At 34.3% G+C, this 27,423-nt stretch overlaps 1 protein-coding gene across 1 annotated transcript; it reads right to left on the bottom strand.

Annotated features, from left to right (window-relative positions):
* Positions 1-375: 375 nt before the first annotated feature.
* On the bottom strand, positions 376-27,069 carry LOC129257787 (cysteine sulfinic acid decarboxylase-like). The gene is made up of 13 exons (XM_054896184.2): positions 26,722-27,069; positions 25,965-26,090; positions 24,375-24,465; positions 20,638-20,744; positions 15,374-15,489; positions 14,563-14,642; positions 11,939-11,993; positions 10,415-10,531; positions 9,536-9,679; positions 7,781-7,983; positions 5,777-5,828; positions 4,947-5,036; positions 376-4,299 (listed from the first exon to the last, which is right to left on the bottom strand). Exons 1-13 carry the CDS (start codon positions 26,966-26,968, stop codon positions 4,120-4,122), a joined length of 1,608 nt encoding a protein of 535 aa, XP_054752159.2. The 5' UTR covers positions 26,969-27,069; the 3' UTR covers positions 376-4,119.
* Between the last annotated feature and the right edge of the window lie 354 nt (positions 27,070-27,423).

Below are 27,423 nucleotides of genomic sequence, written 5' to 3'. Positions count from 1 at the left end.
TGAAAAATACAAAACAAATACACCATTTCTAGTCAATTCTTGGTTTCCCTCTAATTCATGTAAAAATAAGGAGATAGCATATAGAATTTTTCTTAATATTTGTGTAAAATAAGGAGACAGCATATAGAATTTTTCTTAATATTTGTGTAAAATAAGGAGATAGCATATATATAATTTCTTCATATTTGTGTAAAATACAGAGATTTGGGGTTTGAGATTGTTACAGAGGTAGTTTTATATTTAAGGGAAAGTCAATCCCGAGATCAAGTCATGCAATACAATGTACTAATACAAAAAACCCAGAGAAAGGGTTTTCTGCATTTTCAGATTTTTTTCAATAAAAGGAGGAAGTCATCAATTGTCAGAGCTGTGGTCAATAAAAACACACAACAAAATCTGAAATGCCCAGTAGCAAGCTATCCTCCAAGATCACCACTTCAAAAAAACAAGAAAAGAGAGGGATGTGCAATTCTGACCCCCAGATACTAATTTCATATCATTTCTTTTGTGGAAAATCATTCTTTTGTGGATTTTTTTTTGTAATTTCATTTACATTGCAGATAGTGGTGAATTTCACAAGATTAGTAAAAAAAAAAAAAAAAATGTTGCCATAATGGATAAACTGAAATTTACAGGATGTGGATTTCAGTTGTAATTTTCAAACACTATAGACATCCTCACTTTTTTCTGCATATTTATCAAATCAATGCCGGTGTATTCCCCCTGTAATTTTAATAAAGATTATGAAAGAGTGTGTATATAGTCTTAAGCCCAAATTCAATTTAAAACCAATGCACCAATATTTGCAGCAAAATTGTTATAGGTCCCACAATGAAGTAGAGTAGCTTCAACAAAACACAAAATAAAGGACTTAAAATAATCATTGCACATTTTCGATTCTCACTAACAGAAACACAATCATATGTAGCCATTCAGCTATTGCTAATCAAACAACATAATTTTCAATCCATAAATACAAATGCTAAAGAGGCATTCACTACAACAATCATCCAATGAAATTTTTTCTAGTACAATATATTATTCTTTACTGCATATTACACGACTTTTAAAAACATTTACAGGTTTTCAAAGAGATGTTTCCTGAAAATGCAGAGATCATTCTCATTATGTGTACTATTTATTTTTTAATAGACATGAAATAAAATGAAGATGAATGAAAATAAAAGAAGCCAGAAAAGAATAATCACAGCATGCATCCAACCAATGAACAAAAACATTTTTACTGGATTCACAGTATATGTGAAGATAATCATGCAGAACCGCAGAAGTAGTCTGTATTTTTAATCTTGCATACATCTACTTCTTAACTAAGCTTATAAATAACCCCAAATCTAAAGTAAAAGAAATAAATATAAGTGTTGGCACCTAATTTAGAAATAATAATTTACACATTTACTTTTTCCCCTTACACACCTTAAGGACGTTCCACAGTTAAAGTGAAATCCATGTCATTTTTACCAAACTTTGCACATAGATACTTTAGAACCTTAATATCGAAATATGCAAAAATTAACATAGGTCCATGTGCTTGAATTTTTGCTGTAGAGCTTCAAAGTTCAATCAAATTGATGTTCTTAAGAATTGCGCATTCAAAAGAATTTGGCATTCTTAGACCTCGCAAGAATACTACAATGAGTTTAAACCTCTATTACTCAGTCAAAATAGATGAAAAAGTCATCAAATTTCGCAAGAGAGTTAATAATTGTATCGTTAGAATGGAGAATCTATTTATAGTGCTATTTGTTTGCAACTTTAAGTCTAACAGCACAGTCAGTTCTTAAAAATGGCGTAAAAGATAACAAAAACCCAATCTCAAAAATGTGAAATTTCAATAACAGACTACAAAAGTAAAATAAATGCTGCACTTTATTCAAAATCCATGTCATTTTCACCAAAATTTGCAAGGTTGTAGAGGAAGCTATACCTAAGAGGTACAAACATTAAAAAATAGGGTTCATGTGCTTGTTTTCAAACTATCAGCATTTTTATTAGAGCAAATGTGCTTTTTAAAACACAAAAAATGCGCCAAATGCTTTGTGAAGAAAAATCAAAACCACTCTACCATTTATTCAAACTTGGGGTCATATTCGTGATTCTTGGCAGTACTGCAGAGTAAAGTATTTTGAAATTGTAGAGATATTTTTTAAATGATCCATGGAATAATTCCAGTTTTTTAGCTTCATAAAATAATGCATCGAATCTGCAGTTAGGGTGCAGATGATGAGAAAAATCAGCTCATATCCACAGCTAATTAATCACCTGTTCATCCATTGTGACATCAGCGCGCAGAGTGTTAAATATGCGCAGATCATAATGCGCACAAACATAACTGTGGAACGTCCTTAAGAGTCCCCATTTTTAATTGTGAAATTTACACGCAAGTATATAAGAATTATTTGACAAATGAGAATTCTATTTTCAATTGCTTAGTACTAATTTATATTCATGGCAAGCAGTTATGATAATACCCAATATCCGTTTGGTCATATAGTCATCACCTCATGTCAACAGGGCCCAGTTGCATAAAAGTTACAATTATGGTAAATTTGCCATCCAATGGTAACTATCGTGGTAACGCTGATCAACAGCCAATCAAAATCAAGGATTCCATGCAACTTACCAAATTGTAACTTTAATGCAATGGGGCCCAGATATTGTTTGGTAATTTTGCCCATAATACAATTAGGAGGACAGGAATGATAGAATAACACACAATTCAGATATATAATTACGTATATACAAAGAAAAGATAGAATAAAGGAGAAATTTACCCAATAAGTAATGAAATTTTTCAAGCAAAGTATAATTAAGTAGGCTGGTAATTGAAATTATCATACATACTAAGAATAAGTTGTATCTGGTAGAAATCACTAAATTCAGCTGCTAATTCAATCATAATTATAATCTTTTACAAGATACAAGTTATTAATCTAGATTTCTACAATTCCATGATTAGGATACCTCTAAATTTCCCTTTAAGAATTATTCGGGCAGGCCGTGTTTCATGAAGCTGTTTGTGACTTACAAGCGATTTCACGATCGACTGGTGACCTCTTCTTAGGCGCTAAATCCACACCAAGGAAATTTGGCAAGCATATTTATCTACCTCGAGAGAGGATCACCAGTCGTTCATAAAGTTGCTCCTAACTTACGAACATCTGACTACATGAAAGTAAACACCTATCTGGTCTCTGTGTGTTGCATGCTGCTGTGCTAGACCATCAATGTGATCTCCCCTTCTTACATAAAGTTACGATTGATCCAATTCATCGTAACTATGGTAATCCATTAGTGTCATAATTTTTTTCTACAGGAAATTTGCAAAATGTCCTTTGTATACAAAGGAGAACACACCAAAGTGTCAAGAAATCAATTCATTTATGGATATGCATTTATATCTAGAAAATTGTCTGAACAAACATGCATTTTATATGTTGACTGTGCTGGCTTTCCATATTTGCGATTGATCGGATCAATCGCAACTCTTTGTAAGACGGCTAGTCGAAAACAGCAGTTTTATTCATTTTTATTCAAACCACCTATTACAAAAAATGTTAAAACGACCGTTTTTTTACTTGGCGTACGGCCGCCGTAGAGCAAATGTGACTGAAGTATAAGGGTCTAACGTTGTCAGGTGCTACTTTCAACTAAGTTAATAAATTCCTTTAAAACTGAGATATATATTATAATCCATGAAGTCCATTACTATATGATTCATCTGGCTACCACATTGGGTAGGGTAGGGGTATAAAATATATTTCAGAATGTTAGCATCCTATGTAGTACTTACATAACAATATGACACTCCATTGAGATGAATGGCAAATGTGAGATGATGAAAACAGGAGATCTTACTGAGATTTGGCAATTATTCTATTAAATTCTTTTAAAGGGTAAGCATTCTGTATCACACAGAGAAACTATCAATATCAATGTTTAATACATACAAATAATTTTATGGCATCATTGAAGAACAAAAAGAAAGAGAAAACCTTGACAACCAAGTAGGCATCAGTTTAATAAAGATTGAAAGGAAAAATATATAGAGCGGGAGAGAGGGAGAATGAAAAAGACAGAGTGGATGGAGGCTGGAGAGATTTAAACCTGAATAGCTTGTCCCAATCGATCGATTTCGTCGATAACAAATGCAACACTCTCCTTTGTAGCCCTTGCATTAGAGAATATAATCCTGAAGAAATTAATTTGATCACTGTTTGGTTGATATCCAATCAGCATAGATCCTTCTAATACCATACCTTCCTTGATAGCAGGTGCAACCTGAGGGGTCAAAGGTTCATTTGATATAATGTTATAAGGCCTGTTTCATTAAAGGAAAAGGTCAGCACCAACAAAATTGTCAGCCCTGACATTTCAGTGAAATTCTTGATATTGATTGGCTGGGAAGCAATTTCCATAGTAACAATAAGAAAATGTCAACTTTCATGAAATACTGCCAAGGTCTATATTCAATTAAGGTCTAAAGTGAAAAAAAAAAGTTTAAGTGAAGTAATGAGAGATTCACAATCCAAATATATTATGAGGTGATAACATTTCATTTTGACTGTGGAACATCTTTATTGCTCTGTTATTTCTCCTCTGCTGGTTTTTCTCCAACTTGCTACCTCACTGTATGTAAATATCCAATAGCATATTTCCGACACTGCAAATCCACAAACAAAAAAAGGATTTAAAAAAGAAAAATAGCGACAATGCTAACTTTTCTACACGACCCTATGGAATACCTTATAGGTGTAGAATAGAGATACGGGGTCACTATGGGTGAAAATTGTTGTTTTCTTTCCCAAAAATAGGGACTGTCCCTATTAAATAGGGACATTTTGCAAGTATGCAATACCCTGATAGCAGCACTTGTCTCTAGAATACTGTACTATACACATCGGATCTAGCCTTATCTTTGTTCTCACCTTACTCAGTCTCTGCCAGAACTCAGGAGTCCTTTCCTCGTTTCTGAGGCATTCTGGGATATACCAGAAACAAACATTAGTGCATTGAGGCTATGGAGAGAATGAGAAAGTGAAAAGGGATAAGCTTGCCTTGATTTAATCAGCTATATGATAAATGAAAAATAAACCATGAAAGAAGAAAAATAGTTAGGACTACAAACCAATACCAGTTATAGTGATCGAGCATTCTGTTTTTTCTCCAATCCAGTGGAATAAATACCATCATATATCCATAATGCAAACTCTCTCGATCAATTCAAGACATTGCTAAAGACCCAACTTTTTAATGTCTAGATGTTCACACTCTGTCTATCAGTTGTGGGTTGGTCTATATGGAGGTGCACATCTTAGTTTCGTTTCATTTGTTTCTTTCTTTTTAATTTGGGTTTTGGTCCCTTTTTTTTCATTTAAGATTACATTTTTATTGGTAATCTATATTCAATAGTCAGAAACTGAGCGCATATAAACACCAGTATTAAGAGCCTTATAAATTTCAGAATTATTCTTATTATTATCATTATTATAATCATCATTCAATATAATTGCTGTCACTAATCATTACTAATCATCAATTTGATATTTCAGCTTAGATTTCAATGATTTCTCAAAATTAAATTCATAATGTACTAGATCTTGATTTATGATAATATGGTGAAAATTAACCTTGATTTCAAAGACTTTCTCACAAAATAATTGTTTGCTGCAAGTACATCCTTTTGCCTCTAAGCATTATATAAAAGTGGAATATCATTATCATGTTATTTAGAAAATTAAAGTGACAGGTTGCTTACCTCCATCAAGACTTCAAATCCTTCACGTTCATGAAGAAGCTGAGTGAAATACCTATATAAAACAATCAAACGAGGCCTGTTGGAATCTTTATGACAATTATATTGATGGTAATGAAGGTGATGATGATGATGAATGTAATAATGGTGATGATGATGATGATGAATACACTGATGATAGTGAAGATGACGATGGATGATGATGATAATGATAAAGATAATTACGATGGTGAAGATGATATTGATGATGATGGTGATGTTGATGATTATCAGGATGATAATGATGAAAAACGTTTTGCTGTAGCAGCTGCCAAGACTTGGAATGCTATCCCTCTTTCAATAAGAAATGCTTCCAGTGTTCTTGGCTTCAAATCTTCCCTTACGACATACCTTTTTCCTCAATGATTAATTTCCCTTTTTATCTTGAATATTGTAGTTGTTAAATTATTATTCATACATTGTACGCGCTATGGTACTTTTTGTTTTTAGCGCCTCTAAATATCCATTATTATTATTATTATTATTATTAAGAAAATAGTGATGATGGTGGTGGTGATAATAATAATATGATGATGAAAACATTTCATAGAGCTTCCATTTTAAATCCTGATCATCATATTTCTCTTTTACTATCATGGTAGCCATTGATATAAACTAAAGGGAACTGCTTCTTTTGATCCCAAATAGTTTTCTTTTTAACCTAATAGGCAAAAATTGATTTATGATCTTCATCCTCCTTTTATTTCAATTATGATTATCATCCTCTTGATCTCAAGTTTATATATTCATGTACAACATGACCATCATTTCTATATTGAAAGAGTGATCCAATTTCAACTCTTTGTCTTGAATGTACATGTAAACTCACTTTATAAGCTGGAACCTTTTCGAAAGATATTGAAAAGGAAACAAAATCTCTCCCAGCATAAACAACTGGAAGAAAATCCAGTAGACTCGGGGGTGTGAGTGTTAAAATATTTAGCTGATTTCAGATTATTTTGTTTTGAATTTCAGCTTATTTTTCGCTTCCTCTGTACATAAAGTATGGGAGCTCTTTCTATTTCAGACTTTTTCAACACTCTTCAGCTTTTTTTCAGATCTTTTTATTTGTGACCACTCACACCCCTGAATACTCAACATAAGTCGTCCTTCCATAAGTCGAATAATCACCCAACTCTAACACTATTTCAGACCAGAATATTCACAACAAGTGCTAATAACATCTCCTACGTCGAATTTCGGCCAAGTAGAACAAGGTCCTGTTTCATAAAGACTTATTATTATAACAAATGCAAAATTTCTATTACAAATTCACTATCACCCAATCAGATTGTAGGATTTCAGTAGCTTTTAAAGGTCAAGTCCACCCCAGAAAATGTTGATTTGAATCAATAGAGAAAAATTAAACAAGAATAACGTTGAAAATTTCATCAAAATCGGATGTAAAATAAGAAATTAATGACATATTAAAGTTACGCTTATTTTTCACAAAACAGTTATATGCACAACTCGGCAACACGCAAATGAGAGAGTCGGTGATGCCCTCCACTCACTATTTCTTTTGTTTTTTATTGTTTGAATTATACAATATTTCCATTTTTACAGATTTGACAATAAGGACCAGTTTTACTGAACCATAAAATGTTAGAACAATTGTAATTCTCCATGTTCATGGAGGAAGAAAACTTATTTCACCTTCCAATGAAGAGAAAATTAAGATATTTCATATAATAGAATAGAAAAGAAATAGTGAGTGTCGTCATCAGTCCCCTCATTTGCATACCGACCAGGATGTGCATATAACTGTTTTGTGAAATTTAGCAAAACTTTAAAATGTCATAACTTTCCTGTTTTACATCCGATTTTGATGAAATTTTCAGTGTTATGCTTCTTTAATTTTCATTGCAAATGTGTTATTATAACAAGTTTCATGAAACGGGCCCCAGATTTCCGTAATCCCAAGATATTTGACTAGGGCAGAGTCACCTGTGGGAGAAACCGAATTACCTAGAAATGGCAAACTTGTGGTCAATCTCCGCCTCAAAGCCCTTATTGCCTTTGGCCTTCCACATGAGCCAGAGACGGAAGGCATCTACCTTTCTGCCGCACTGTAGGGACTTATCCCCCGTGTCGTAACTAATGTCATAGAACTTATCCTGTTGGAAGAGATACCTGGCCTTGGCACTCATGCATCTGTTCATCAGAGTTTCCTGTCAGTGAAAACCACATTACACAAAGCTTCGTGATCGATACTAGGACTGAATTTAATTAATGATTACATTGATTTTTGTGTACTATCCATGGTATAAATCAACAGTAAGATTAATGGCTAAGCTTTGTGTACTGGCCCCGTGTTGGGTGAAGAATAATAGACAAGTTCAAGCATGATGCCTGCAATCTATTCACCCTGACGATAACTTGGTTTCAATAAAAGCAGAAAAATTAGAGAAAATATATGAGCAATGGTTTGATGTCATATTTCATAAAATCTTCACCAATATTTTTCGCTATTTTTTTCGGCTTTTTATTAAAACCAACTTCATCATGAATGAACTATCCCTTTTTAAGTAATACCAGGGTAGGCACAGTGCTGAATATCTAAAATTCATTGGATCCATTAAAAAAAAAAATGAATGCATCCTAATTACAGTTCAGAAGGAGACACAACTTACCACCCTTTCAAACAGTAAAAAAAAAATTGTAATTGAATGATTCTAGTGACAAAAAAGGCTAATGACAAATTTTTAGCACGCGTGAAACCAACCAGAATCACGAACGCTAATCACAATCACGATTTCAAATTCTTCTCCCGAGGTGAATTCCGGTTAAGTTTCACTCAAATTACGGTACGAATTTTCCGTGTGAAAGGTCCGACGATTCTAAAGACAAATTGCAATCATCATTACAATGCTGATTCAAGATTCATGTGTGAAAAGGCCCTAACTTTCATATAGTCATTAAAAGAATTACAAAAGGCTTTGAGAATCCTTTAATTCAAAGAATAAGATTGAAATTTACAATGAGATGGAAAGAACAGGGAAACCTGATGTCAGTGAAGACATACAATTCACTAACGCTGAGTGACAGGCTTCTTGAAAAGACCCACAAGATTTCAAAAAGAATATTTAAATGGAATCCATGCTAAGGTTTGCACTAATGAATACACTCTACATGTTGGGTTTATTCACAATCAGATTTATGAATGAAGAGAGGCCCATGATGACAGTGTTTTTTTAACATATGATGTGCAGGCTTGAGTGGGTGGGTAGGAGCAGTGTGCACACAATAATTTTGACATGGTTTAAAATCACGAGGGGCAGCCAAGTCGGTTATTTCTAAACCACACCACAATGGCAAAGTATCATTGTGCACACAGTTCACAAAATAAAAATTTTCCATTATCTTTTAAAGAACAGATTTTTATATTAAAAATATAAAAGAATGAAATTCATAAGATGAATGAAAAATGAGGAAGGAGAAGGGGAGAGAGGCAGAGGAAGAGGAATAAGAAAAAGCAGAAGAGAAAGTGAAGGAGCTCACACAGAAGATAGAATGGAAATGGTAGGGAAGAGGAAGCGGAGAACGTGCAAAACAAAGATGAAGAAGCAGCAGAAGCAGAAGAGGACAAGGGAGAGGAAGAGAAATAGTAAATGGAAAAAGACAAGAAGTAGGGAAAAAAAGCATCGTCACTATCCAAGAAGATCAAAATCATATTTGAATAGATTTGATTTAACAACAGAAATCTACCAGTGTGCTACTTACATTGCCATTCAATAGGAAGGCAGAGCACTGTAGGGGAACCCCCATCATCTTATGTTGACACCATGTGACTGAGTTCGATCTATTGATACCATCAAGGTAATGTCGATGCGTTGATGACAGAAGGGCGCCACCACCCCATGCAGCCTGCAAGAAGGACATAAATGACATGTTCAATTCATTGAAAACTACTCAAATACATGTATATACAAATAACAACATTCAATAAAAACATGTTCTATTGAAGGAGAAAAAAAATACACATGTATGTACCTATACAACTATTTTATTGTGTAACAGAATTATACTTCTAGAAACAAATATTTTTTTTTCCAGCAAGATCAGAAGTAGTCCATGGTGGGAGAACAAATTGCCATAGATGTTTCACAATACACAAATTGATTTTTTCCCACTTTCTTATCCTTCACTTTTCATACATCAATTCAATTCGTGCCATTCATAACATCCTCCCTTAAAAAAAGTTTTATCTCTTTTCAAATGAAACCTGCAAATTACTAGACTTCTTGCCCATGATTTAAAGCCAACTGTGACACAAAAAAAATCTATAAATGGAACAGGTTCAATTTATCAGCTCATTTGACACTCAAAATCATTTATAACTGTCCGTCAACGATTACTGAAATAGTTTCTTCACCATTGAAGCATGAGAAATGAACACAGCATAAAATAAGAAAAATACAATGCAAACAATATTTGGCCTTTTAGAGTTTAAGTGGACTTCAGAATGAGGGCCAAAGAGCACACATACCATTCAAGGATGCTTCTGGTGCTTCCCAAAAAGGACTTATTAATTCATGGTGATCTGACTAATTCATGGGTCCATTGGTACTGGAATGTATGGTGATATTGAAGGATACTCACATCTACATGAAACCAGATGCCATATTTCACACATATATCTGCAATGTCCTGTAAGGGGTCATAGGCTCCATACACTGTAGTCCCACCTGTAGCGACCGCCATCAGAGGTATGGCACCCTGTTGAGACAAGACCAACAAAGTATCGCATCGCCTGGCTAGTAGAGCGGTGGTAGGAAGCGTAAGCACATCGATTGTAGCTCAGCGCAAACTACTAGTATGCAAAATGTACAGTGCACAGGAGAATTCCGCCCTTCTGCCAGACCAGCAGGAATAGTAACAGACCTTTATGGCCCGCAATCTGAAGTCAGGTTTAACTAATAGACCATGGTCTAACTCTGAACTAAAAATTATGGAAAGCCAAAAAAAAAAACATACTTATGGTTACCACACTTTTTCCTTATTCTTTATTGGTGAAGACAACTATCTTATTTATCCTTCTCAGAGAGTTAAGAACAATTTGAGGGTCAGATTGACTGATACATTGAACCTCTACTTTTAGAGATTTCACTCGCAATTGGCTTTCCATATTTAAACCACAATGTTAGACCAGAGTTTAAATTAAACCTGACTGCAGAATACGGCTTATGAGTTTATGTCATCAGCAGCTTGACAACAAACTATAACGCCATGTTAGAGGACAAACAATGACCTTTCCAACGCATCCTCTACCTGTGATCACTCAAGTCTGAACTGGATCGGAATTACACATGATCTTGTGAATGAAAATCCTCTAGCAACCTAGCTTGTCCTCTGAGTGAGGGCGTGCTATGGTCTCTTAGGCTGAATGACATCATATGCAAAACATCTAGTCACATTCTTTTGCCAGCCAAGAAGCGATTTAGACCACACTTATTGGAATGCTGGCTTCATCTTACTCACTTACTTGATATTTATGACTAAAGGCTTGGTCCCACTGCACTTACAGATGCAGAGAGGATGTAAAACGGAAAAGAATCTTGCCATCCATTGGAAAACGTTATGTTTCTGTTGTGAACTCTTTGCATACGTGTTTCAGACGCTCTATATCCAACGAGCATCCGTCCACTGTGATTTCATTGTTCGCCCATTTTGTTATTGTCTGGAGCAGATGAAAATGGATGCAGCCACCCCCAAAATTTTGCTTGTCCGCTGTATCCATTATGAATAAGTTCTGTGTCTGTCGGCCAGTGGGACCAGGCCTTAATATAATTTACAAATATTTACTTTTCGAATTCATTATTTTTCATTTGAAATAACTGCAAAATGAATCTTATCATCACATTTCTCTACAGGACTAAAATAATTTATAATCTATAATATTTATATCATTTATATTTAATGTCATTAAATTGCTCAATGTTTTTAACATGATCAGCTGACACAATTGTATGATATTTGTATGTTTTATTGGAAGTGAATGACTAATAAATTGAGTACAATGATAATGTCTAAAGAATACATATTGTCAGAAATGTTGACTCCCCATATTTTCATGTTACCATGTTACCATGTTCATAGTCTTGCCCTAAGTACAACAATACTCACACTTGACTTTGCATTGGCGATTGCTCTGTCTAATGACTCCGGTATCATTCTACCACTAGAACAAGAAAACATGGGTAATAGGATTAACGTGACATAAAAATAGAGACATTGACAAGTTTATTTTATTATTCAATTTAAATCGGCCAATGAACTCTGAGAGATAAAAGCACATATGTACCCCTATTAGCAGTGAAATTAATATTTCTTTTGTCGAGTTTTGCCCTAAATCTTAAACAAGTGGAATGCCTCTGGCGGATTCACCTGCATCACGCGATTCAATATAGCAGCAGTGCTGACTTTGAAAACTACTATAACTTGCACAAGATGTTCAGTGATACTTGGTTACTCTTATGTACACGTTTTATGAACTAGACCAATACACTTACAGAGATATGATGGTAATTCAACAAATGCCCCCAATTTGGCCAAAGTTCATTGACCCTAGATGACCTTTGACCTTGATCATGTGACCTGAAACTTGCACAGGATGTTCAGTAATACTTGATTACTATTATGTCCAAGTTTCATGAATCAGATCCATAAACTTTCAAAGTTATGATGGTAATTCAACAGATACCCCCAATTCGGCCAAAGTTCATTGACCCTAAATGACCTTTGACCTTGGTCATGTGATGTGAAACTCAGGCAGGATGTTCAGTGATACTTGATTAACCTTATGTCCAAGTTTCATGAACTAGGTCCATATACTTTGTAAGTTATGTTGTCATTTCAAAAACTTAACCTTCGGTTAAGATTTGGTGTTAATGCCGCCGCCGTCGGAAAAGCGGCACCTATAGTCTCACTCTGCTATGCAGGTGAGACAAAAACTGCCTTTATCAGTTCCTGGCAATTGACAGTCGTATCAGAATCGATATGTGTTTTGCCCATAATTACCCATGATGCATTGAAACAATGATGTCTCTACATAGAACACACTACTGCATATGGTGTAACATCAATCTTCCACCCAACCAAATTTTGATCATATTATCATAATGATATTAATGATAAAAAGAATAAGTTAGTCTACTTTAAGTATAGTTATAAATAGTTCTAATAATAATAATAATAATGATAATAATAATAAATTCAATTTTATTAGGCACCATATCATACTTATTAGAGATGCACAAGGCATACAAATGAAAGGGGGAAGGAGAAAACAAAATAACAAAAAACAGACAACTGATTGACAAAATGAGTTATACATGTAGATGTTATTTTTTTATAGTTTAATTTGAAATGTTTTGACACATTTGCTCTCCTGAATCTCTCGTGGGAGGGAATTCTATGGCGAGGGCCCCGCATAGATTAATGTCCTTTCCCCCACTTTGTTTTTACATTTTGGAACCGACAAAAGACCAGAGTCACTGGGTTGTAGAAGCCTAGATGGTGTGTATTGTGTTGATTATTATTATTATTTGTTTGGCATCACCTGTGCCTGGGAGGCGAAAAGCAAACTGAATCACTATGACCCGCAGGTCTCTCCTCCCGATATAACTGATTGGGGGGAGTGCAGGTGGACCACTACACCGGGGTTTCCCCCCTACTCTTATACGAATAGTGCAGTGGGTTCTTAACGTGCAAAGGTGTGACTCTCCTTGACACGGGGCCTCCATTTAATGTCCTATCCGAGGGAAGGAGCATTTTCTATTGTAAAATAGCCTGCATCTATGAAACATGGGAGAGACGTTTACACACAACACACTGGCTTCAGTCATCCGCCCGGGGTGAACTCGAACCCACGATCTTTGGTTCGACAGGCAGACGCGTTACCGACTGAGCCAATAACGCTCTGATGAGAGCAGTGTTGTACTGTGGAGCAGAGCTATGAACCGAGTGATATACCAGCAAAAGGATTTTATAGGGAAATAAAGTGGTATGAAAGTCACATGGTATTATCAAAAAGCATTTTCCCTGACTTTGTGATGTGTATGTTTCCCAATTTTTCATTAATATGAAGGGGGGCGGGGTGAATAATTTTTCCAAATATAATGTAAAACCTGGTTTGACTGTTCTATGAACATGTGTGATCACCAATGCTGTAATCATTGATGATTTAACCAAGAGCTTGTTTATCAACAAATTTACAAAAATTGACAAATCTGGTATTTCATATCACAAAATATGAAAAGAAATAGTGATTGAAAGTGATTACCGTTTTTTTTACTTGTCATGTTTTCCTCGGGAAAATGTGCCCCCCCCCCCCTCTTTTGGGAAAATCCTGGATCTGTCCCTGGTGTGTGATAAATATTTGTGAAATTTGGCAAATCTTCAAGTGCCAGAACTTTCTTATCATAATGTCCAATTTTCATTCAGATTAAATTGTTGTTGAAAAGAACTTATCCATAAATTATAGTAGATAACAACTGTTTCTTTAAATCACACAATAGTGATATGTGCATCGCATTGAACTGTCTATACACAAAGCTTTTCTTTACAATAAATCAATCAAAAGCTATGTTGTGCTGAATAAGCATACATGTAAATGCAAAGCCAGTCTTAAAGCTGCACCTTGAAATTAATGTGAGCAGGAGTGATTTTGTCCGTGGCGGGCAAAGAGTTAACATGCTTTGTGAAACCAACAACACACTTCCTACTTAAATAATCATTTCACCACTTACCTTTTATCTGTTTCTACTTTGATGACATTGTTTGTTCCTATTCCCAAGAATGCTGCCCCTTTTAGGAGTGAATAATGGCTCTGTTTGAGGGAAAAAGTAGACAAAACTATTCTTTCTTCTCCTTTCCACCAAAAATCTAACAAAGTAAGTAATAAAAGATTATGCTTACAGGTTGATTTTGCCTTCAACAGATTGCACAAAACAGGCACAGACAAACCAATTCAATATCAAATTTAATACACAAGTCAAATATGAACAAAAGAAGTGAACATTCAAAAGAATTTGACAAAATTGGCACAAACAAAGGGCAATCATTTTCAATAGAAAGTGCAATAAATGTCACCTACTTATAAATGGGGCAAATAAAAACAACAAACAAACAGTTTCTGGAACATGTACTTTCAATAGATTAATTATGCATCGCATGCACAGACATAATTCTTCCACATTTAGATATGTTGATCAATGATGCATACCAATGAACAAACAAACAAAAATTAATCATCCTTGATCCACATGTGCAAAACATGTGATCTGACTCTCTTATGGCACTGATTTATCCATGAACTTTAATTCTTAAGTGCTAATGAAACGTGAAAGAGATAATATTTCAAGTTTACAGGACATTCTACTATTAATCAAGAATTTTGTGAGTAAATTTCAAAGTTTGCAAATGATCCATTCCTCCTACGGCTCCTATAATCATGAATGATTTATTTGGCACTTATTTGGTATTTGCAGTCAAACCGCAATTATCATTTCAGTGTGCAGCTTTTCCATTCATTATTTTCTCATTGCCCCGACTACTAACCTGATCAGAAGCGAATATTTGCAGAGGTTTGGAACTGAAGTTCCCATTTTCTTTATAATCTTCATTCAACACATATCTGGCATGGTTGATTGCATACATGTTGGCAAGTGATCCACCTATAATGGCAAAAAAAAAAACAAGTGGAATGCCTCTGGCCGTCTCACCTGCATCACGCGATTCAATATAGCAGCAGTGCTGATTTTGAAAACTACTATAACTCGCACAAGATGTTCAGTGATACTTGGTTACTCTTATTTCCACGTTTTATGAACTAGACCAATACACTTATAGAGATATGATGGCAATTCAACAAATACCCCCAACGTGGCCAAAGTTCTTTGACCTTACATGACCTTTGACCTTGATCATGTGACCTGAAACTCGCACAGGATGTTCAGTGATACTTGATTACTATTATGTCCAAGTTTTATGAACTAGACCAACACACTTTCAAATTTATGGCTGTAATTCAACAAATACCCCAATTTGGCCAAAGTTCATTGACCCTAAATGACCTTTGACCTTGATCATGTGACCTGAAACTTGCACAGGATGTTCAGTAATACTTGATTACTATTATGTTCAAGTTTCATGAATCAGATCCATAAACTTTCAAAGTTATGATGGTAATTCAGCAGATACCCCCAATTCGGCCAAAGTTCATTGACCCTAAATGACCTTTGACCTTGGTCATGTGACGTGAAACTCATGCAGGATGTTCAGTGATACTTGATTAACCTTATGTATAAGTTTCATGAACTAGGTCCATATATTTTCTAAGTTATGCTGTCATTTCAAAAACTTAACCTTAGGTTAAGATTTTGATGTTGATTCCCCCAACATGGTCTAAGTTCATTGACCCTAAATGACCTTTGACCTTGGTCATGTGACATGAAACTCAGGCAGGATGTTCAGTAATACTTGATTAACCTTATGGCCAAGTTTCATGAACTAGGTCCATATACTTTCTAAGTTATGCTGTCATTTCAAAAACTTAACCTCAGGTTAAGATTTGGTGTTGACGCCGCCGCCGCCGTCGCCGCCGCCGTCGCCGTTGGAAAAGCGGCGCCTATAGTCTCACTCTGCTATGCAGGTGAGACAAAAACCATGGTTAAAGTATTAATTATCAGGAGATGTATCATTAACATTGGATCATGAGTGATTCAAAAACAAACTTTACTTCAAGCTACTAGTATAACAAATTATCTGCATATTTCTAAAAATCACTATAACTTTGAGTCAAATAATTTTGGATCATACAGTATGCCAAAAACAATCACACTTCAAGTTAAGAGGAATCATATGGGTATGTTGAAATCATTACGAGATGCAAAAATAATATTGGATAATACTGATAAATATTGAAACACTATCACACTTCAAGTTGCTATTCTTGATCATGCTTTTTGCTTTTCGCAGATTGTTCAACTCAAAATTTTTACTTGTAATATACAGAAGATAAGGGATTGGCCTTGGAAAGACCAATAGCATAGGTCTACTCCTAATCCTGGGGGCCGTTTCATAAAGCTGTTCGTAAGTTAAGAGCGACTTTATGAACGACTGGTGAACCTTTCTTACGTGCTAAACCATCGCCAATGGTGTATACCATTTACCAAAAGAAAGGTTCACCAGTCATTCTTAAAGTCGCTCTTATCTTTAAAACGAACACCTTTATGAAACATCCCCCAGGACATCCAGTGTTACACTTTTACTTATTTTTTATATAAATTCACTATTTGTGATTTCATTTATTGCATTTTGTAACTTTCTTGATTTTTTTGTTCATGCCATGTACATGTAACCACACATATATATTTCTTGATGCATTTTTTAACATGAATATTCAAATAAATTATTGGAGCAGATTTAAATTGTTCACAACTTTCAAAATTCATTACTAGTTTTCAATTATTTGTCAAATTTTATTCATACTTTCACCTATCAGCATCTGCAATTATTCTCTCTCCTTTTGAAATTGACCCTTTTTTGGTTGGGGGGGGGGGGGTAGAACACTCAAAGGCAGAATATATCAACAGTTATATAATCTGTATGTATATGAGTTTCAATGCTGCATGAAATTAATGTGTTTCAATCTATATTGATTCATATTCACATGCATGCTACTGCTTTCTACTCAGAGTAAAGGTTATTTATATAGGGACATAAAATCAGAGCAAACAAACCACAGGTCAAGGCTATACCCACAGTAAAATCTCAAATCATAGAAATAACAAGTAGGCCTAGAGTATTTCCATATTACACTAAAATAGGATGTTCAGTAATACTTGATTACCCTTATGTCTAAATTTCATGAAGTAGGTTTATTAGGATGACATTTCATAAACATAACCTTAGGTTAAGAGTTCAATGTTGATGATGCCGCCATCGGAAAAGCTGCGCCTAGTCTCGCTCTGCTATGCATGTGATACAACAATAAGCAATATTTTTTTCTAGTCAAGACATTTCAAAAGACACATTCATGTATGACACATGCCACTTTATTATCATGTGTTGAATGATTTTGTCTTTCATTTAATCTCGTAATTTGAATTCAAACTTTGAAGTAGGTGTTATTTTAATTTTCCATAACCGTCTCTTGCATGGCGATGATTAAAAGTTAATGATGTAATGCATAATCACTGTCCCTAGATCATTCATGTCTTTCAAAGGCTTTGATTAAATTACAAGCTCTCCCATTAATTTGAATTGCAATACTTGGGTTGACAATTTTGTAGTTTTATGAAAAACATTCAATGCTAAAAGATACCATAATTAAAAAAAAAATCAAGTAAATGAATAGAATTGTAAATGGATTTGGACAGCATAATTAGAAAATTATGGCAAAGATAATGAAAAGATTAAAAGAAAGTTTGCTGATTAGCAAGAATTCTGATGATTAATATTTTCTCATTTTCTGCCTTTTGGCACAAACCTTTTTCTAAACCCCTGACAAAAATGTATGAACGAAACTTCTCTTTTTTAATGGCAATTGTAAGATATGACTTCAGATCATCTATTAACAAGAAAATATAGATATTATGAATTGAAACAAAATTTTGATAGCCTTTTCAAAACTGTCCCGTGTTTTTTTTACACACACTGTACAGCTGTAGATAATAATAATATTGACTGGCTGTTCTTTCGGGAAAAATCATATTGCCCTCGTCTAAAGAATCGGGCCAATATGAGACTGTTGAGGGCAACATATTTGATGTTCCCCTAAAAGCCAGTCAATATTATATAAATATAATATGAATTAATCTGTTTCACCCTCAAGGGGCCTTCATACTTCTACTCAATACAAATTCCATCATCGTTAATTTGGGAGTTGTATGTAAATGGATTCTAGCCGAATGCACTTTACGTATATTCATTTCTAGAATGGATAAATGACGAGGATAGGCCTATTCAATAACGCAACAACATCAAAAAGACATTAACACAATGACATTCTCGGGTACTTTCAGAGTGATGGAGGGAGCCAAAATGACCTAAATATGAATCCTCCTCTGGCTTCCATTTTAAAGACCAAACTTCTGATTGATATCATTTTCTAATACTTACTCTGTGAGACATGTACTCAATTAGACAGGAAACTACTTCCAATTCATTAAATAATTCAAATTGAATTATTTCATCATGGATAAGTGCACCTCAGTAGTGCAAGAACTAGAAGCTTTAAGCATGTATACTGAAATTCGATTTTCATACACTTATTAGATTGGATCTGTTTACACTTGATACTATAAGTCTATACAAAAGCCTTCAAACATGGGGAGTGGAAGCTTCTATCCAAAGAAAAGACCACATTATCAATTAAATTAAGCTTAATGCTTGCTATTGTTCATCAGAATTGTACAATGAAATTAAATTATAATGATTAGTCTGTAGGCCATTTCAACGATGCAACAAACATATATTCATTGACGCAAGTGCATGCTTTTACTTTGTTAAATTACTTCAGCATCAAAAAGTATTGCACACAATAACCATATTAATTTCTTGTATAGCACATATATCAATTCAACCTTTCAAACATATTTTACTTTGTCATTTTGTGTTTGTTTCATTATATTTGTTAATTGTGAAATGAATCAAGTTATCTTTACAATCTTTACAAATATTTCTTTCTTTCTTTCTTCCTTCCTTCCTTTTTTTTCTTTCTATCTTTCTTTCATTATTTTTTCTTTTTCTTCCTTCCTTCTTTCCTTTCATTTAAAGTTTGCTATTTCTTTTTTCTCCCCTCTCTCTTGCCCCCCTTCTTTCATCCTCTATTTTCCCAAGTCTATGCTTTTACTTTGTTAAATTACTTGAAATTACGTGAAAAAAGTATTGCACATAATAACCATATTGATTTCTTGTATAGCACATATATCAATTCAACCTTTCAAACATATTTTACTTTGTCATTTTGTGTTTGTTTAATTATGAAATTAAATCAAGTTATCTTTACAAATATTTCTTTTCTTTTTCTTCCTTCCTTCTTTCCTTTCATTTAAAGTTTGCTATTTCTTTTTTCTCCCCTCTCCCTTACCCCCTTCTTTCGTCCTCTTTTTTTTCCTTCTTTCCATCTTTCTTTTTGTTTTCTTTTCACATATTTTTTAATTCAGTAATTGATTCTTTCTTTTTCCTTTCTTTCCACAGCTTCTGATATTTCTATTTATTCATTTACTTATTGCTACTTATAGTGCATCCTTTCCTATCAAGCCCCTCAATCAGAAATATTGAGACATAAACCACAAACAAAATTAATTTTTCAGACCACAAGGACAATGCAAATAATTCATACCTGCAGAACATCAAAATGTAAAAAGCAATTATTGACCAAGAAAGCATTTACTCAAAGGTACACAAAAGTAAATCAACAGTAAGGGGGAATTTCAATTATTACAATGAAATTTGGTTTATTCATTTTTCTTTTATATCCATTTGAATTAATAATACAAAAAGTCTGTGATCTAAAAGAATCTACATCTTCGACATTTTGTTGATGACTTTATTTTTTATTACAGGGGGGGGGGGGCATTTCAATCATGAAATGTTTTGATGGTGACTTTCATTAACTAATTTGCTCTCAGCCAATCAGATGCAAGGATTTTTCAGTAGCTTTTAACAATAGTTGTTGAAAATCCCTTACTTTTTGTTTCATGAAATGCTTCACAAGGAAAAGCCTTCTGGGGCAGCAATCAGTACAGGGGGATCAAGAAGCCATTAAAAAAATCAAACTCTTATTCCCCTTGTTAGGGCAGAGAGAAATATCTTACCAGGACAGAATATACCATCTCCTGACTTATATCCACACAGGTCCCTCAGCTTTGAAAGAACCTCTTGCTCTATCAGGGTAAACACCGGTGCAACTTCATAAGTGTATCTAGACAAAGAAATAGTGCATTAAAAATACACAGTCTGTTTTATACCTCAAGTTTAAACACAAACACAATTTTTCTTCATCACATAAAACCCAATGTTCTTGTATGCTTTTTTATATCAATAATTAAAATCAATCAATGTAATAACAGATTATTGCACTTCTTTCTGACAAATCCCACAAAAAAATTTAGGTGACCTAATTTCCATTTTAATGTCTATAGATCAAAATATATCTATTACATATTTGCTATTGTTATTGTCAGTGATTTATTACTTGAAAATTTTGCAATTAAGCTTTTGCTGCACAGCAAGTATAAGAACACTGTACTTCTAATAAACCATTTTGAATTGAATTGAATCAAACTTAAAAACTACCCGTACACACAGTATGATCTTTGTAGGTTTGCATGGTGGAGTTTATAACGTGGAGAAGGTTTACGGTTCACCATGTGTGATATGAAGAAGGGAAAGGAAAAACAGGCAGAAAACTCCTGAAGATGGACAGTCAACCTGCCCGAAACGTCAATAAACCTTTCTCCACTTCAACCTGTTACTACTCAAACCATCGCTACTCAAGCCATATTCAGCTCATCTCATCTGGTTTACAGTCCTTTTCAGGACTTCACTCACATTCAAGAAAAGAATACCCCTAATTTCCTCTTTTCATCCTTTCTCGTCTTTCCATTTCAATTTTCTGCCTGTATTTCCTTTCCCTTCTTCATATTACACAGGGTGAACTGTAAACCTTCTCCACGTTACACACAGTATGTGTACATACGCAGAAAATAACGAATTATGAGGATCATTGTATAATCATCATTATGTTCCATGTTAAATGAAATGATCATGTATACTTTTACATAAGATTTTATGATCGAAGACTTCATAGTGAATAATTTTCCATTTGTTTGTAAATCATTTCCCTCATATTCTTGAGGAACAAGTCCCACATTTATTAACTTAAACACTTAGTACTGTTTGATGCATACATAATATGAAACCAAGACAGGCTGAACTTGATAGTATGAACTGGATTCTATGTAGACTTTGGAATCGGATGGTATGATAAAACAATTGGCATATTAACCCATATATATTAACAACCAAATCTGTAAAATTGTCCATACATAGACTTTGCACAGAGGCGACCCAATCCAGTAGGCAACATGTTATAAAATAATAACATATCAACAACAACAACAACAACAATAATAATAATAACAATATGTTCCATTTGTTTAGCGCAGATACTATAATTGCATATATACTCTACTGCGCTTGATACTTGGTATCATATTATTACCCCGGCTGTAACTGAGCCGCCGTATAGGCGCTAAAGCATTCAAGGAATAAATCCTACTGGGTATCCATTCACCTCACCTGGGTCGAGTGCAGCACAATGTGGGTAAATTTCTTGCTGAAGGAAAACATGCCATGGCTGGAAGTCGAACCCACGTCCCTCTGATTGAAAGACTAGAGTCGTAACCACTAGACCATGACACCCCCACATAATAATAATAGTGATAATTACAATACTAATAACAAAAACAACAACAAAAATAAGAACAATAATAATAAGAACAATAATAATAACAATAATGTGTTCCCAGCATTTCAAGATAAGAACATTTCCTGATTTTTCTCTGATAAAGTCTCAAATGTCCATGATAATAATTTCACATTTCCCCTTTTTTCTCTGTTGTTGCAGTGAACCATTTGTAGTGTACTGTAATTTTGGGGCCATACAAAGTTCCTTGATTTTTCCCTGATTTGAGGCATTTTTATCAAATTTACTGACTTTTCCTCAAGTTCAAAGAAGGAAAATCATTTTTAATGATTTCCCACATTTCCCTTGTGGGCTAGGAACCCTGTAATAATAATTGCTCTATACTAATAGACCGTCCGTCAATCCATTCTAACATGATTTGTTAAAACATACACTTTACTGTCAATGCAGTATGTAATATAATATAATATCAGAGGTAAATGTGGTTGTTTGAAGCACTTGCTTTTAATGCAAGGATAGTCATTACTAACCTAAGCCTAAAACATGAAATGCATTTAGTTGGCAAATCCATACGGCAATTCTTATGTTTCACAATACATGTGTTATCATAATTCATTACCATGTATGGGTCTACAACTCTAATAGAGGTTAGACCGCAAATTCATTAGTGTGTCTAGACAAAGAAATAGCATTAAAAAGACATACCGTTAGTCTGTTTTATACCTCAAGTTTTAATCACAAACATGCTATTTCTTTTTTTTATTATTATGTTATGCTATTTCTTCATCAGATAAACCCAATGTTCTTGTATGCTTTTTTACATTAAAAATTCAAATCAATCAATGTAATAACAGACTATTGCACTTCTTTCTGACAAATCTTGTTATTTCCATTTTGAATGCCTATTGCCTATTGATCCAAATATATCTATTACATATTTGTTCTTGTTATTGTCAGAGCTGCCAACCTTTCAAAGTAAAAAGTAGTAATCCAGAAGCTCAAAAGTCATAATTTTGACATAGAAGTCATAATTTTACATGCGCCACACGATATTATAAATTTCTTTGAAGAGGTAGTTCACGATACATGTGCAATCACCATTCATTACCATGTATGGGTTTACAACTCTTTCTTAGACTGCATGCACAGTGAGTGAGAATTGGATAAAAATAAAGAAAACATTAAATAATAATGATAATAATAATAGTTACATTTATATAGTGCTTATTACAATCTGTTTCTCAGCATTTTAAATTGCAATCATTATCATTATTACCCCGGTCATCGAGCCCTGGCATGCCACACACAATGTATGAACCTTCTCCACTCCCTGGGGAGCATTCCAACAAGAGCTCCAAGGCTCAATTGCGAGGCATACTAAAAGGCTTTCACATCCTACCGGGTACCCATTTATAAACACCCGCTGGGTGGAGAAGTGGCAGAATTTGAATTGATGCCTTGACAATGGACGTGAGGCCGTGGTGGGACTCGAACACACCACCCTCTGATTTCAAGGCGAGAGTGCAAACCACTACACCACAGCGCTTCCACAACATCATGAAGAATCCTAAACTATTATTCAGTATGTGTCAGACCTAAAAGAGAGAGATCCCCAGTAAATCATATCAGGTTTGTAATCATGCACTTATAAGAGAAATATACTGATTAAAGTATCGAGTACACTATTGTTGACCAGTCTATCAGAATTGATGTAGTCACAATTAGGGTGCATGTGATATGAAACACACAAATTACGTACGTGTACATGTAACATGGTAATTGCGTTAGACACCCTTGCCCGTATACCGAACTCTGGTTTAATTTAGAATTTGGTCCTAAGTGGAGGTCTTAGAACTATGGATGGCCAATTGTGACACAAATCTCTAATAGTAATTTATCAGCTCATACCGACACTAAAAAAATTCATAATCATCTGAGAATAATAACTAAACTAAACCCTTAAACTTGGGTCAAGGTCATAGTAAAATATTCATAGAAATATACAATGTGAACAAAACTCTTGACAAATTTGGCTTCCTACAATTTAAGAGTTGGAGTTGGACCATGGTCTTAATTAAACAGGACTTCAGAATACAGCCCCTGAGTGTGTCTGAAGGGACTTACTGGCTTTCATTAAGGCTCTCAGTCATCCACGCACCAGCAAGACCATACGTATCCTGCCCAGCAAACAGCTGATTATAAAACTGAGGATGACCTACATTTCAGACACAAAGATAAATATACAAATAATGACCACACAACATTCAGTGTTTGAGCAAGCAGTGTATTGGAGGATTGATGCCGGTCAATCTATTGTGTACCGGTATTGACTAACATAGCTTGCCCATAGACAAATCATCGGTCTGTACAAACAATTCCAGCTACCAGCAGACACAACATAAACTCCTCAAAAAAAGTTTGGAAATCTGAATTTGATCAATAATCCCTCCTTGGTTTTAGTAAACATCAATGTGTAATTAATATCAATGAATAGATCATTTAATTTTCTTTAAAATAATACCCTACATGATATGATTATGGTTCACATGGAGGGGCAGTGCCTTGAAATGCAAGGTCAAAACTCAAAAATTGCAAAATGACACAATATTGAAGGTCACTGTTCTTTTTTCTGTGGTTGAGTTTCTCAGCGGTTTTTTAATTGTTTTCATGCACCTTAACATCAACATTAATGTGCAACCAAACACACCTCTGCACAAGCCAACACATACCGGTACATGTAAGAAACTAACAAACATGCATGGGTATTTCAAACCACAACTCAAACCATGTTATCACACAGAACCATCACTATATAAACCACAACAAAACATAAAAAATGAAGAAGCAGGGGCTTGATTTGAATGGATTTTCATCTCTATTGACAGACAAAAGAATCATGTTCTCTATTGACCCTTCATGACTATTTCTGCTTGTTTTGCAGCTTTTCAATTCAGACCTCATCCAACACTTTTTAATCCTGCTCTTTTCGTGATGGCATGATCATAACAAACATGGTATCATATTAAAGAAAATTAAATGATCTTTTGAATGATATCAAATATGCATTGTGTAAAATTGGGAGTTGGGAGAAATTAATGGCCAAACTCAGATTTCCAAACTTTTTTTGTTGCTTGTTTTGCAGCTTTTCAATTCAGACCTCATCCAACACTTTTGAATCCTGCTCTTTTCATGATGGCATGATCATAACAAGCATGGTATCATTTTAAAGAGAATTAAATGATCTTTTGAATGATGTCAAATATGCATTGTGTAATATTGGGAGTTGGGAGAAATTAATGGCCAAACTCAGATTTCCAAACTTTTTTGAGGGGTTTAGTTACAATAAACTGATTCATCTTAATATGGGTACAATTTAGATGATTCTCATTCACACAATTAAATTATCGGTTTCATAAATCAGTAATCTTGCACAAAGAAAACTTGAATAAGTAAAGATAATGTAATCACTAAAACCCTAAACTGTAATCAATACATATCTATCACTGTTTCCCTAACCCTACCCGCAACCCCAGAGCAAAAAATTATCATATATAGAGATTTTAAATCATTTTAAAGAGGAATTTTCACTTGTTTATTATCTTTCTTATCTTTATGTCATTTTGTTTATTTAATCACAAAATATTGCAAATTAGAAGGTAGTCTTTGAATTTTCTCCATAAAATTGAAACAGAATTAGAATTGTATTAAACTCACTGACTTTGACGCTGTGATCATACGTCTGTTTACAGAGTTGAAGGAGTCTATCATGAGAGACAGGTTCATCCTTGATAGTTAAATCCATCTGATTCTTCAGTTCATGAGGATGCTGGAAATCAATTACTGTGGACAGATTTTTTTTTAAATATGAATTTTATTTACTATCTAAACTAACCTTTTAATATCAACTAATGTATCTTTTTATTCATGAAGTTGTGTTCAAATATACATTGTAATAGACTTTCAATAAAAAAATTGACAAAATCTAGTAAGTCTCAATGTTTGGAGTTTTACATCCAGCAGTTGCCATGAGAATGAATCTTTTCAAATGTACGTAAAATTTAATACCTACATGTACAGTGACTGACCATTGCCCATATGAGTCGAAATATGAATCAAAACACTGTGTGTAGATTTCATTTTGTCAACCGCAAGTCTGCAATGGTAGTCCAGCATTTATACCATGACTGTCAATAACAATATCTTTAGACAAAGACTTCATTCACATTTGACCTTATGACCCCAAACAGAATTAATTTTATTTAAGTAAAATTTGCTATGATTAGTGCATTATCAAAAGAATGAAATTGTACTCAAGGTACATATGGACAAACATGATAACAAAAGAACTACCGGTATAGTGTCTGAGACAACCAACTTGATAGGCAGAGGCATAAATGATAATTGATGATAAATCCAAAACAAAGCTAAGCTAGGAAGCTTTTTAATTCATTATAAAAAATTATACTCTCACCTTTGCATTCTGCACTGAGAGGCTTTGAGATGCCCTCTGCTAAAACTAACTCAAAGAAATTCCTCAAGAATGTTTCCTCCCCTTCTCTCATTCCAACGGTGTCCTTCCACCCATGAGCACCGGTTAGCTGGTTGGCGTCATTGCACCCCCTTATCGTGCCCCCGTTAGCACCGTTGACAAGATGGGAGGACTTGGGTTTGGTGGCCCGAGGTGCTTGGTTGGTATTGATATCGCTGTTCCTTTGCATAATGGTACTTTGTTCTGACCCAAAGGGTACAATCCTGGAAAATGGTCGTTGAGGCAATTTGGAGTGTCCTCTTCTGCACAAATTATAACTTCTTATGCATAAAGCACCTGCATATTTAGAATAATCCAAAGAGATAACAAAATGGAAATATAATCTTCAAGTATGATTCCTGGCTTCTAATTTTGAGTGTCACAAAACCAATACGATAACAATAGGATTATATATCATTTTCTATTCAAGTAACTTACTCTGACCGTAATTTGTATGGGAATTTCCTCAAGGCTACAGATGCAGTGCCAATTTTCTGCAGAATTGTTAATTATCAAAGAAAATGTTCAATCACCACAAAATGCTCACATTCATTTAAAATGTTTGAGTCAAAGTAGTAGAAAAAATTGACCTTTGAGACATTTTTAAACAACAGTGGTCAACATAAATCATCCTCATCAAACCCC

Source organism: Lytechinus pictus, chromosome 3, assembly GCF_037042905.1.
Source record: "Lytechinus pictus isolate F3 Inbred chromosome 3, Lp3.0, whole genome shotgun sequence".
Lineage (NCBI taxonomy): Eukaryota > Metazoa > Echinodermata > Echinoidea > Temnopleuroida > Toxopneustidae > Lytechinus > Lytechinus pictus.
This window is presented reverse-complemented; position numbering and strand designations above follow the sequence as displayed.